The following is a 13,114-nucleotide window of genomic DNA, read 5'->3' on the forward strand; positions in this document are numbered from 1 at the left end:
TGGGAGGATTCGCAGTCTCGGAGCCCCGCCCACTCTGGGGAGGAGTCGCGGTCTCAGAGCCCCCCAAGGCACCGCCCACTCTGGGGAGGAGTCACAGCCTCAGCCCCGCCTGCTCCCCGCCCTCCCTGAGAGGAGCGGTCCAGGTGCTGGTCCTCAGGCTGTGGGAGTCTCTGCAGCAGGGGGCGCTGTGAGGGCCGGCCCGGGGTGTCGGCCGCAGGTCCCAGGCCGGTGTCTGAGGGCCCATCCCGGGGTGTCGGCCGCGGGTCCCAGGCCGGTGTCTGAGGGCCATCCCGGGGTGTCGGCCGCGGGTCCCAGGCCGAGGGCCCATCCCGGGGTGTCGGCCGCGGGTCCCAGGCCGGTGTCTGAGGGCCATCCCGGGGTGTCGGCTGCGGGTCCCAGCCCCGTGTCTGAGGGCCCCATCCTGGGGTGTCGGCCGCGGGTCCCAGGCCGTGTCTGAGGGCCCATCCCGGGGTGTCAGCCGCAGGTCCCAGGCCGAGGGCCCATCCCGGGGTGTCGGCCGCGGGTCCCAGGCCCCTGTCTGAGGGCCATCCCGGGGTGTCGGCCGCGGGTCCCAGCCCCGTGTCTGAGGGCCCCATCCTGGGGTGTCGGCCACGGGTCCCAGGCCGTGTCTGAGGGCCCATCCCGGGGTGTCGGCCGTGGGTCCCAGGCCTCTGTCTGAGGATTCCCCGGGGTGTCGGCCGCGGGTCCCAGGCCGCGCACTCAAGGGACCCCTTCTTGTCTTGTGTTGTGCCCGCAGTCGCCTCAGCTGCTGTCGCCCACGCCGACTGAGGTAACGCCGGCCTGCGTCCTCCCAGAAGGAAGCCCATATGTGTCCCCTCCGGGCCTGCATGCTGTCCGCCGTGACCGCCCGCCCGCTGCCCTCTGCCTGGGCCGGCGACCCCCAGTGCGGCCGCCCCTGCCCCCGCCCCCGTGGCTCCTGGGGCCTGGCGCCTAGCCCTGGCAGGCAGCAGCCACAGGTCCTGCAGAGCTGCAGGGCCGGCCTGGGAGTAGAGCACCCAGGCAGGTGCCCAGGGTGAGCCCTGCGGGCTGGGGCGAGCCGGGCCATCTGAGCACCGCCACCTGCCCACTGCCCCCACGCACGGGTGCCCCGTCCTGCTTCGGGGCTTGCACCCTGTCCCCTCCCGCCCTGTGCTCCCAGGAGGGCAGGCAACTGGAGTTCTGGCTTGTTCTGCGTGTTGAGCACGTGCAGTGCATGGGGGAGGCAGACGGGGGCGAGGGGTGTGCGGTGCTCCCGTCCTGGGCGTTGACAAGCGTGTCTTCCCTGCAGGGGGACCAGGATGACAGGTCCTACAAGCAGGGCCGGCCCTCCAGCCCCAGCTCCACCGGCTCGGTCAGCCTGGGTCGCTGCACCCCAACCTCGCGCTCACCACAGCACTACAGTGGTCCAGGTACTCACCCCTGCCCCCCGCACCCTCCTCCCCCTGCAGAAGCTGCCCTTTTGGGGGGTGACCTGTGTCCTAGGAACACGGCCTTGCCAGCAGTGCATCGGGGAAAACCCATCAGCTTGGTGACATCAAGACTGGGTCTTCCTCGTGCCAGGGGCAGCTGGCTGGCCCGCCGGGTAAAGGGGCCTCTCGGTGGGGCACACACTTCTGAGCACTTAGTAGGTGCTTCAGTAGAGGGAGTGTCAGGAGGTGAGCTGGCCCCCACAAGCCCAGGTTGGGCTGGGCAGCTGAGGACAGGGTCAGGCCTCGCCCTGTCACCCATGGCCTGGAGGGACACTGGGCAGGAGGCCCCAGGCAGCGAGTAGCCCCACACAGGTCCACTGTGCCCTACTCATCTCTTCCTGATGTCCGGCCCTGTCCTGCCCCCGTCACCGTCATCCCTCCTCCGCCCCGTCTGCCTCGAAGCCACAGGGACACCACGCGGACGCTGTCCCATCCGGGGATGTCCCCCCGCTGCTTCGACTGGCCTGCTGTGCATGAGCCCACTCATGCCCACACACGGCAGCTCTGGGTTCTGCAGCTGGAGAAACCAAACCCACCCACTCGCAGTCGTATCCCTGGCCCCCTTGCCCTGTGCCTGGTCCATGTACATGGCCATGGTCCCCTTGCCCTGTGCCTGGTCCATGTACATGGCCATGGCTCCTTTGCCCTGTGCTGCCAGTACATGGTGGGCGAGTGGCTGCGTGAGTGAGTGGGAGGGTCAGTGGACGCATGACTGTGGGAGTACGAGAGAGAGAGAGAGAGAGAGAGGTGAATGCCCAGAGGCGTGCACCTGAGTGTGTGGGGCAGGGCGCAGGGAGTGGGTGCCTCACAGGGTGGGCAGTGGCCAGCTGGACTGAGCCCTTTTCCCACAACCCCTTTGCTGAGCTGCTTACTGCCCACTGCATGGCCAGGGTGGTCTGGGCTAGCCCTGGGGAGCTGACCATGCCCCCTGGCATGGACCCCCAGAGAGGGCAGCAGCAGCCGACCCTGGCCTCTGGCTATTGGTCCCCACGAGACCCCAAAGTGGAGCAGTACAGGGGGCTTGGGTGCCCAGCCGGCCCCGGCCTCTGGTCCTGCAGCGGGGAGTCTCCTCCCTCCACGTCTGTCTGGTGGCCCCCTTTAGGGTCCCGAGAGGAAGTGGCTTCTGAGAGAGAGGTGTGGCTGTGGCTGGCAGAGCGGGCTGGGCTGTGCCCTGCCGTGTGAGCGGATGCAGGCTGACTGGACCTTGCTCTCTGTCGCCCTGCAGCTGGTACTGTGAGTGTGGGTACCAGCAGCTGCCTCTCCCTGTCCCAACACCCAAGCCCTACCTCCGTGTTCCGACATCATTACATCCCCTACTTCCGAGGTAAGGCACGGGGCGGCCCCCGCTGCCAGCGTCCGTGTGCTCACATCCTGTGTCCACCGCATGGAGCCCTCTGTCGCACGCCCTGTGTGCCCCTCGCGCTGTGTGTGTGTGTGCATCCGGCCCCGTCACTGTCGGCGTGCAGTGTCCCCAGGAGAACAAACACAGGTCATTTGTCACATAAAGGAGCAGGGGAGGGGCTGAGGCTGAGGCGTCTGTGCCCGCGGTCTCTCTGTGGCCCAGTGAGGGTGGGCAGGACTGGGACTGACCAGCGGAACCCCCAGGGCTGGCCTGGGCTGCTCCCACCTGCAGCAGCGCCCTGCCAGGAGCTGGCAGGCTCCCACAGGGACTGACTGAACTGTGGCTCCCAAAACACGGACCACGGAAGCCCTAGCCCCCAGGGGACTGTTTCTGCCAGGGCCCTGAGGGTTGCACTCACATCTCCAACCCTTGATGCCAACAGTGGGGTGTCAGTCTGTTACAGCCCACCTAGATGCCCTCCTGGGATGCTGGTCCCCTGCACAGCGGGCAGGGCTCACCAGGGGGCACTTACCTCCCGCTGTTCGTTGGCCACTCATCCTCCCTCTGTCTAGAAGGTGGGAGACTGCACATGGCTTCTCCCCACTTCAGGGATCCCACTGTGGGGCAAGGACAGGCAGTGGACACTTTAGGGACCCCACTGTGGGGCAAGGACAGGCAGTGGACACTTCAGGGACCCCACTGTGGGGCAAGGACAGGCAGTGGACACTTCAGGGACCCCTCTGTGGGGCAAGGACAGGCAGTGGACACGTGTTCCCTGCGCCTTGGCTGGCTCCACGGGCAGCCCCAAGCCAGAACCGACCTTGGCAGCCCTGTCCTCCATGGCTGCTTTCTGAGGGTCTACCAGCGTGAGAACAGCTGGAGGCTAGCAGTCTACCGCGCACCAGGCCCCGCCTCCTCAGCCCTCAGGAAGGAGCCTCGTCCAGCGTGGGTGACTGTCATGGGCTACACCCACCCCACGCCTTGGCCACGGCCCCAGTGGCCATGGTTGTGAGATGACCTCTCCCCGGGTTGCCTCAACAAGGTTCAGCAGGTGTCAACCCAGACAGCTCCTAGTGCTGGAGTGGGGAGCATGAGACTAAGAGAAGGACGGCCATGGAGCAGGACTGTGGGCCCTAGGTGACCCGGGCATGCGCAGGCCAGCTGCTGTGAGTGACCGCAGAGGAGGGGCCGGCAGGAACGGCAGGCTCCATGCAGGAACCCATAACCGGAGTGGTCCACAAGCAAGAGGCATGACCCCCTCCCGCCTCTGCTGAGACCCGTGGGGGCAGTGGCCTCCAGGCCGTGGATTGCCACTGGCCGCAGTGACACCATGAGAGAAGCAGCAAACGGGTCTCCTGAGGCTCCTTCCACAAAGTGGCTCCACCAGTGCCCCCCAGAACTGCGTAGTTAGCAAAGACGACGGAGGGCTGCAGAAGTGTCCCAGTGAGGGAGCGGGGGAGAGCGGACGTTTGGAAGTCCCAGGGGTCCCTTCACAGCCCCAGTGCAGAGAAGGGGAAGTCCATGCCTGCAGGTGAACCCCCTGGAGCTGGCACGGAGGTGACACTGTCCGGTCGGGGAGCACACTGCTGGAACGTTCCTCCGCTGATGCTGACGGCCAGTGGGTGCCAGCAGAAGTCAGACAGAAGCCCCTCTGGAAGAGCGGGGAACCGCATCCTGAGGGCTGTGTGGCTGTCAAAAGCCACCTCGCCCCCAGCCAGGCTTACCACGGAGCAGGAAGCCGAGCTGCACCTGCTGACAGGGACCTGGCCTCCACCTGCTTGGCGACCGCAAGCAATGCATTTAGTTCCCAGGAAGGCAGAGGAAGGGGCAGCCACCAGTGCGGAGAAGGGACAGCACGTAGCCGGCCGAGGGTTCCCTGGAGCCTTGGCGAGAGCTTCCCAGGCAGGGAAGCTAGAGGGAGGGATGCAGCCGTGTCTCAGGCTGGGACAAGGTGGCAGAAGGAGGCAGCCTAAGTTAGACCTCCCAGGGGTAGGTGTGAGGGGCCACCGTGGCTACCAAGGCTAGACCTGAGTCCCCTGGCCTCGGGCGCCCCAGGCATCTTAAAATGGCTATGGCCCCCTCAGACAGATATTCCTGCAGACATAAAGAATCAAGCCACTTCAGCGACCCTGACCTTGCGACCACACCCTCAGGAAAAACAGAGCTGTGATCTGTAGCTGGAGAGAAGGAGATGGGCCAGTGGGGGCCAGTAGGCCCCACCCAGAGCCCCACCCAAGGGTCCCCCAACCCTAGATCCCATATGGGCACGTGCTGAAGGCCTCTGTGAAGGGGTTCGCTTGGCTCTGGGACAGGGTGGGCACAGCCGTAGTGGGCAGAAGGGACCCTGGCTTCCTGGGCCTGGTGTTCCCGGTGCGAGAGCCCTGCTGCCTGGTACCAAGCTGTAGGAGCCCGTTGCCTCAGGCTCTGGACTGTTCCAGGGCGAAGCAGTTCTGCAGTGGTTGTGGTGCTGGCAGGGAATGGCAGTGCCTGTGCCAAGCAGGACAGGTGCTGTGGGTTGTGTGGTCTGCTGGAGCTGAGCGCTAGCCCCCACATGTCCCACTCCTGCCCTGCAGCACCCCGCTTCCCACCCCCGCCTGGCTCCCGGATACCTCCCCCTTAGTCTACTGGGCTGCCCCGGGCAGATCTACTTTCAGGCCTGGCCAGTGTACCCCTGCTGTGCTCTGTGTCACTGCAAGGTCACCTGAGGACTGTCCACTGGTGCTGCCCCCTCCCCCAGGAAGGGGGGACCTGGGGCTTCAGGAGTGTGTCGTTGACATGTGCCGTGCACCCCTCATCAACGTGTTCAGTGGCCATTGCGTCCTGTCCATCCTGTTGCTCCCTGACGGTGTGTGGGGGCAGGTGGGCATTCAGTCAGGTGCCTGATGTGTGACATGGTAATCCAACTTAGTCCGTGAGAGAGGAGGGGCGAAGGGGCTGAGTGGCATGGTCCCCTGCCCTCCTGGAGCGGGCTGAGAGGGGCCGTTGGATTGCTGCTAGTGCCTTAATCCTGTCTCCGCTGGCCCTCGGAGACAGCAGTGTCCTGCCATGCGCAGGGAGACCTGGGCCTGGCACTGGTCATGGCCCAGAGACACGAGGGAAGGTGACCCAGGCCTACACATCTGTCCCGCTGAGCAGAACTGGACTCGAGGTTGGATTACCAGGTCACTGGGCCAGCCCCACTGCTGGGCAGGGCATTGGGCTGCTTTCCTAGGTGGCGGAGGGGACCCTGTGGCTGCACTCGTGTGCTTGAGACCTCTCATTTGCCTCCCCCTCCCCTTGTCCACTGCCCTTGCCCTTCCGTCTGGAGGCAGTGAAAGTGGCCGGAGTACGCCCAGCCTCTCGATGCTGTCCGACAGCAGGCCCCCCTCCTCCACCTACCAGCAGGCGCCACGCCACTTCCACATCCCAGGTAGGCCTGCGCCGTGCCTCAGCAGGCCTGGCTCTCCACTGAGCCTGCTGTCCCCACCCCCAGGGTGTGTTTGCATGGTCCCGGACGGAGGGGTGCCACCTGCTCCCCACACACGGGGGGCACGTTTTCTCATTCCCGGGCACATAGGGAGGGAACACGGCGCTGGCTACCCCTGGGTGGCCTTGAGGCTTTGCTTGGTGCCTGCCCTGGCCTCCTCCCTCCCCTTGCCCTGTGGATGGAGGGCAGTGCCTGCAGGGGGTGCTTGGGTGGGCTTGGGCCTCCCGTCCCCCTGGCTGTGTGACAGCTGCTGACGGAGGCAGCAGAGCAGCGGCCACACAGCACACCTGCTTACCCTCCTGCCCCCTTCTCTTCTCTCTTCTCCCCAGACTCTGGCATGAGAGATAACATCTATAGGAGGCCCCCCATCTACAAGCAGCATGGTACAGTTGGACTCCTCCCACGCCTGCGGTGTGCCCCGCATGTTCCCGCATGCACCCCTTGTCCTGTCCTGACCGTTCTGGAGCGGGGAGGGGCAGGGGGCGGCAACAGGCCAGGTACACAAGAGTACAGACACTTCCCTGCACACACAGTGAGCACAGAGGTGCCCTGGGGCCGGGGTTGGCACCGCATCTCTCCTGCTGTGGGAGAAGCAGCCAGGAGCGTGCCTGAGCCTGGCCCGAGCTTCGGAAAGGAGGACTGGCCCAGCAACCAGGCCCAGGCTTCGCACGGTCTGGATGGGCTGCTCGTACGAGGGGTGGGAGGGTGTCTCTCAGCCCTCTGCCCTCCCGCCTCTGCTGCCCGGGAGCCTACCTGTCACAGGCGTGCAGGGAGCAGCTTGCTTGGACCTGGGGCAGGAGTCAGCCATGGTAACAGGTGGCTGGCCTGGGACCCTGCTTCCTTCCCTGTGGGACAGGACAGAGCCCCTGGCCCCGCCTGCCTGGGCTGCTTGTGAGGACCCCGGGGCTGCTGCATGGTCACGGAGCAGCTAGTGCTCTGCGTAGGGCTGCATGCCAGCCAGGGACAGCCACAATGGCGCCAGAGATGGGGAGAGCGGCGCCCATCTGGGCCTTCTGGGCAGGACTCCCAGAGAGAAGGGCCTGCCCCACGCTGGCCTCTGGACAGCCACTTTCGGGGAACCCCACTGCTTGCTGATAGGTCAGCACTGTCATCGTGAGGCAGGGCTTTGCGTCGGTGCCCTGCTGGCGGAAGGAAGCCCTGTGCTGGGTGCGTTCCTTCCTCTTGCCAGCAAGGATGAATGGCGCCTGGTGGTTGTACAGGATGGTCACCTGACTGCTCAGGGCAGGTGGGTGTGCCCCAAGCCCAGCCCCAGCTGCAGGCGGGAAGGACATAGCTACGTATAAGCCCTTCCTGTCGCAGTCCTGCCAGAGGAGCCAGGACGGAGGCAGCCTCAGTCGTCCTGTGCGCGTGGGAAGGGGCCAGGCAGTCAGGGCAGCAGGCCTGAGTGAGCGCTGCTGTCCGGGGCACAGATCAAAGCTCCCTTTCACTGATCCCGAGTGAGCAACAAAACCTTCCCTACTCCACACGTCGAGGTTTGGATTCTCTTACAAGATAGGTTTTACGGAGGTGCCAAGTGCCTGGCGGGGTTAAGAAATCAAACAACAGACCGCACCTGACCCAGCAGGCCGCATGAACTGAGCATGCTCAGACCGGGTCCTGGGCTCCGGCCCCAGAACTGGGCTCTCCTGCACCACACTTCCTCCGCCAGGAGGGGTCGCTGTGTCCCCTGGGCTCAGGTGGGGGCCTTCATAGACTCCCCAGGTGGGTGTGTTAGTAGCCTTGAAACTCAAGTAATCCCAGAGGAAGCCTCTGGAAGCGCTGGTCCCGTGGTGGGGGCTGCGGAGAGGATGGTCAGTCACAGAGAGGGGCAGCTGGGCCACTGGCTGGGCCGGAGAGGCCAGCGCTGTGCTCTGTCTGACCCAGTGGGGAAGACCGCTGTTAGGGCATCCAGTGCCTTCCACTCAGTGACCCAAGAAATACTTTAAAGGTTTACTTATTTTTAGTTGAAAGACAACTTTACAAGGAAGCAGACACAGAAAGGGGTATCTTCCATCCACTGGTTCACTCCCCGAATGGCTGCAACAGCCAGGACTGAGCTGACCCAGAGCCAGGAGCTTCTTCTTCCTGGGCCTGAGGAGTAAAGCCCCGGAGTTAAGCTCTGTTCTTCCTCCAAAAGAGCTCCTTCCGGGGCTGGCACTGGGTACTGCAGCCGGAGCCCAGGCTGGCCCCAGCTTCACTTGGGTGTTAGCGGGAGGGCTTCTGCCTGCAAGCCGCAGTGGCTCTGCCAGCACGCAGCACAGATGGCTCCAGCTGCAGGCCGCTGGCCAGTGCCCTGGAGCCACACCCGCAGGAGGCCGCTGGAGGTTGGCATCACTGCAGCAGGCCAGGAGCCGTGCGCTGTCTTCAGCCAGTGCCCGTGCACACCGCACAGCAGGTCAACTTGCCAGGCACAGCTTCCAGCAGCTGCAGCCCCTGGCTGTGCCACGGGAGTCATCCCAGCAGACGGCGTGGATGGTGATGCCGCATCTCATTGTCCCCATGGGCCAGAGAGGACAGTGGGGGCTGGCCGGCGTTGGGGCCTCATTTGGGAGTGTGTGCTGCACTGAATCAGCGCTTGCAGGAGTGTTTACCCAGAACCTTCCAAGACAGAGAGGAAGATCTTCCATCTGATGATTCACTCTGACTGCAACAGTCAGAGCTGTGCCAATCAGGAGCCAAAAGCTCAGGTCTCCCATGAGGGTGCAGGGTCCAAAGCTTTGGGCCGTCCTCTCCCAGGTCACAAGCAGGGACCTGGATGGGAAGCAGGGCTGCCAGGATTAGAATCAGCACCCCTATGGGACCCTGGCACATTCAAGGCGAGGACTTTAGCTGCTAGGCCACTGTGCTGAGCCCCCAGGACAGGAGCTTCTTTGGGCTCCTGTCGGCCTCGACTGCTCTGGCCTACAGGCTTCTGAAAGACCAGGGACATTGCCAGGTGTGATTCTGCCTGTCCCAGGCCCTCTGCGGGGCAGGGCCATACAGGCTGGAGCAAGCAAGGGGTGACGGGGGGGGGGGTGCAGAGAGCAAAGGAGTGAACCAGAGTGGGTGGATAAGAGGAGGGATTAAGGGGCGGAAGGGAGGGAAGAAAAGGTGGGTAGATGGGTGGCATCTGGATAAGGGCAGGAGGCAGGAAGGGCAGATGGGCAGGTGGGTGAGGGGTTCGATGGATAGCTGACTGGCAGGTGGATGACTTGATGACTAGATAGGAATGAACTGTAAGGCGGAGCCGACAGAAAGGCGGGCCAGCCGGCTGTCCACAAGGCTGGAGACCTCAGGCTTTCATGGGGCGCGTCCACAGGGATTTCCCCGGGGCTGCTCACTGGCAGGTGCATCTGGGCTCAGAGGGAGCTGCCTTGCTGGGTAGAGAAACTGCAGGCGCGCTCCCTCTCCAGCCCTCTATCCCCTCACAGCATGTTGCAGTCCATCCTCCAGCTTGCCTTGGAGTTCCCAAGTTGTGTCCATGGCTGCCCTGCACAGAGGGATCCCCTGGGGTCCTCACAGCAGGGGCACCCCCGAGCAGGGGAGGAATCAAGCCTGTGGTGTGTGGATCAAGCTGCCAGCTCCCAGAGAGTCTGCCATGCTTTGACGGCAGTGACTGCATGCGGAAGGCCCTCGGAGTGGCTCGCTGCCCTGCTTGTGGACACCTGGGCAGCTTGGAGCCCCGGGAGTCTGGCCAGCCTGTCCTGAGGTGTGAAGGCCTCCAGGTCACGGTGGCCTGGACACCAAGGGGGAGCTGTGCCCCGAGAGCTCTCTGTTGTCTGCCTCTTGCAGTTTTTGTGGGGATGCTCCTGCACAGTTCCCTGGCTCTTTAGAACTGTGGCTGCCTTTTTCATGCCCAGGCCTCCTCTCACAGGACAGTGTCCTGGGAGCTGCCAGGGTAGCCTCTGGCCTGACCATGCTCCGGTGACCTGGCTCATGCGGCTGCTCTTTCCAGGGCTCTGCTGCCAGCCACAGGTGTCATGTGGGCAGGTGGCTCCCTGCCCCCTCTTCCTGCCTCCCGCCACCATGCAGAGAGCAGGGTTTCTGTCTTTGTGGTGGCAGTCAGACTCCCCTGGAGGAGGGAGGACCAGGCGGCCGTGAGAAGAGGGACATGAGGCTGTGTGGGACAGCATTGCTCAGTCTTGGTTTTGGCCTTATCCCATCAAGGTCCTGTAGCACAGTCCCCATTTTCCAAGCTCTCGGGCCTGGTGTCAGCTTTGGCCTTGGTGGTGCAGGACACAGGGCGCTCTAGAGGCCCGGCAGGTGCAGGTAAGACGCCAGCCAGGCCGGGGCCCTGCCGGGGCCGCTGGAGGCTGGGGAAGGAGCCGGGCTGCTCTTGCTGCCTGTTCTGTGCATGGGGGCAGTGTGGATGTGAAGTATGGCTCAGGGGTCTTTACCTACTGAGGCAGGTGCTGAAGGTCAGCGCAGCCTCGTGGGGAGTTGTCGGTCACTAGAGGTGACTAGATGACTAGAGGTCATCTCAGCCAAGATGAATGACTCACCCACGCACATGCATTACGTATGCACACATGTACCATGTGTCACTCATGAGCACACACACGCACCAGACATGTGCATGCCTGTCCTGTGAGTGCATATGCACGTGTGGGAACACACGCCCATAACACGCATGTGTACGTGTGCACACCACAAATGGCAGGAGCACACAGACCCTCCTGACAGGCACTGCTGTCCCCAGGACCATCTGGTCACACGTTGTCACTTGATCCCTGCTCCTCGTGGGCCATGTCCGAGGACAGAGCCCAGTCACCATGTTGAGTTTGATGGGCGGCCAGGAGCAGGGTGGAACAGACAGGGAAGGACCTCTGTGGTCTCTGCCACCACCAGACCCTGGACCTTAGGTCAGCTGTCCCTCTAGCCCAGCCTCGGTCCCCAGGCAGGTGGCACAGGTGGCCATGGCCCGTCCTCTAGCCCAGCCTCGGTCCCCGGGCAGGTGGCACAGGCAGCCGTGGCCCACCCTCTAGCCCAGCCTCGGTCCCCGGGTAGGTAGGGTAGGTAAGGCAGGTAGCCTGGGCCTAACACCTGCTGCTTCCAAGTTCCCCTTTGAAGGTGAAGGGTGTGCTTCTCAGTGGCTGCCGCTGACCACAGACGCTCCCTGACGACTGGTTAACCACCGCCCCCCCCAGGGCTGTATTCCTCTGGAGCATCTCTGGCCTGCCTTCCAGAAGGTTCTCTCCCTCTGGGCCTTTCCCCAGAGGGTTTCCTGTCTCAGAGAGCAGCCAAGAGCACAGGACATTTTCACTCATGTATGGGCTTTTTCCTTCCAGCCTCAAGGCACTGGGATGGGGAGGACGGCAGCTTTGACCAGGACAGCAGGAAGGTACAGCGCTGACCCCCCTCATCCATTCCCCCCTCACCCTGGGTTGGGGGCTCCCACAGTCCCCTCATCCATTCCCCCCTCACCCTGGGGGGGCTCCCACAGGGTTTACAGCACTCACCAGCCTCCTGAGAGCTTAGCCTATTGTTTCTGGCTCCCGCCTGTTGTCATGCAGAGAACCCAGGACTAGGCAGACTGGTGTCATTCTCCCCTGCTGAGCCCCCTCCCCAGAACCCAAGCTCCCTGAGCTTCTGGCTCCCCACCTGTAAAATGGGGCAACACCGGGCAGTGCCCCGGGGCTGAGGTGGTTGGTGCACACGGGCTGACACCAGTGACCCCATGAGAAATGCACACAGCAGGGGTGTGTCCAGCGGGGTCGGTCCTGGCCCCCAAGCGGCCTCCACATCCCCCACCCTCACCCCTGCAGAAGACCAGCTGGCTGCTGCTCAAGGGAGACTCGGACACGAGAACCAACTCACCGGACCTGGACAGCCAGTCCTTGTCCCACGGCAGCGGCCCTGAGCGAGAGCCCATCCCGAGGATGCCCGGGGACCATTTCTGCTCACGTGAGTGGTTCTTCTGAGGCACAGGGCAGCTCTGGGCGGCCCCAGGCCCGTGGCCAGGCAGCTAGGATGCCTGAGGGGGAGCCAAGAGGCACTGCTGAGTCCTAGGCACACGTGACAGCCGCCCCGCCACCATCTCCAGGGACCTCCCTGAGCGGGCCAGGGAGCAGGCACCCCAGGTAGTTCCGGACTGCTGGGTCGGGACTTGGGTCCGTTTCCCTCGAGTGGGAGGCATGGTCCAGGTGGGCAAGTCCAGATGTGGTGTCGCTGACAGCCTTGCCCTTGTCCCCTGCGGGCCTGGACGGGGAACAGGAGTGCCACCTGCCTGCCTCTGGGGATGACGGGATCACTGAGAGCAGAGTGAGAAAGTTCCAGATGATGTCACTTGCTTAAGATGCTGAAGGAAAACACACAGCTCCCTGAAGTAGCCTCTGGGTCCAGACTGGGGCCAAGCTAAGGAGGGACGATGCGGGGCTGAGAAGGGGGGGGCAGTGCCATGTCCACATCTGTGGGCAGTGGTCACCGGGTCGCGCCGTCTGGAGCTGTGATTGTCACCCCTCCCCCGTCACGCTGGAGGCACACTGCTGGGAGAGAAGCCCAGGGGATTACACTGCTGCAGACCAACTTGGCTCACGTGTCTTGCTTTGCATGTGCCTGGCTGTCTCCAGCTCTGCCTAGGGTACATGTCTCAGAACTGAGGTCAGCTTGGAAAGGGCTTCCATGAGGGTCTGGAAGGGCCAAGGCTGCAGGGTGCGGCTATTGGCATCTCCCTGCTATCCCCCAGCCCCGCTCTGCCCCCTGCTGCCGCCATGCTGGGTCACTGGCAGGGACAGTGGCCTTGTGCTGGCCTGTGCTTGTTCCTGGCGGTGCCTGTGTGTCTGGTTGTGAGCTCAGGTCTGGCCGCACGCTGGATCTGGCAGTGTTCAAGCAGTCCCCCGGGGGCCAGGCAGGGAGTGT

The 13,114-nt window shown here is 64.0% G+C and overlaps 1 protein-coding gene across 1 annotated transcript in view; it reads left to right on the forward strand.

Moving 5' to 3' along the window:
* The window catches only part of ABLIM2 (actin binding LIM protein family member 2), a 66,797-nt gene that overhangs the window by 36,711 nt on the left and 16,972 nt on the right, over window positions 1-13,114 (forward strand). Inside the window, exons 11-16 of the mRNA XM_040965837.1 lie at window positions 1,289-1,409; window positions 2,695-2,793; window positions 6,119-6,220; window positions 6,607-6,660; window positions 11,545-11,597; window positions 12,022-12,160. Of these exons, the coding sequence (XP_040821771.1) occupies window positions 1,289-1,409; window positions 2,695-2,793; window positions 6,119-6,220; window positions 6,607-6,660; window positions 11,545-11,597; window positions 12,022-12,160 (568 nt within the window). The remainder of the gene's footprint in view (window positions 1-1,288; window positions 1,410-2,694; window positions 2,794-6,118; window positions 6,221-6,606; window positions 6,661-11,544; window positions 11,598-12,021; window positions 12,161-13,114) is intronic.

Source organism: Ochotona curzoniae, unplaced genomic scaffold, assembly GCF_017591425.1.
Source record: "Ochotona curzoniae isolate NIBS_2020 unplaced genomic scaffold, NIBS_Ocur_1.0 scaffold_4505, whole genome shotgun sequence".
NCBI lineage: Eukaryota > Metazoa > Chordata > Mammalia > Lagomorpha > Ochotonidae > Ochotona > Ochotona curzoniae.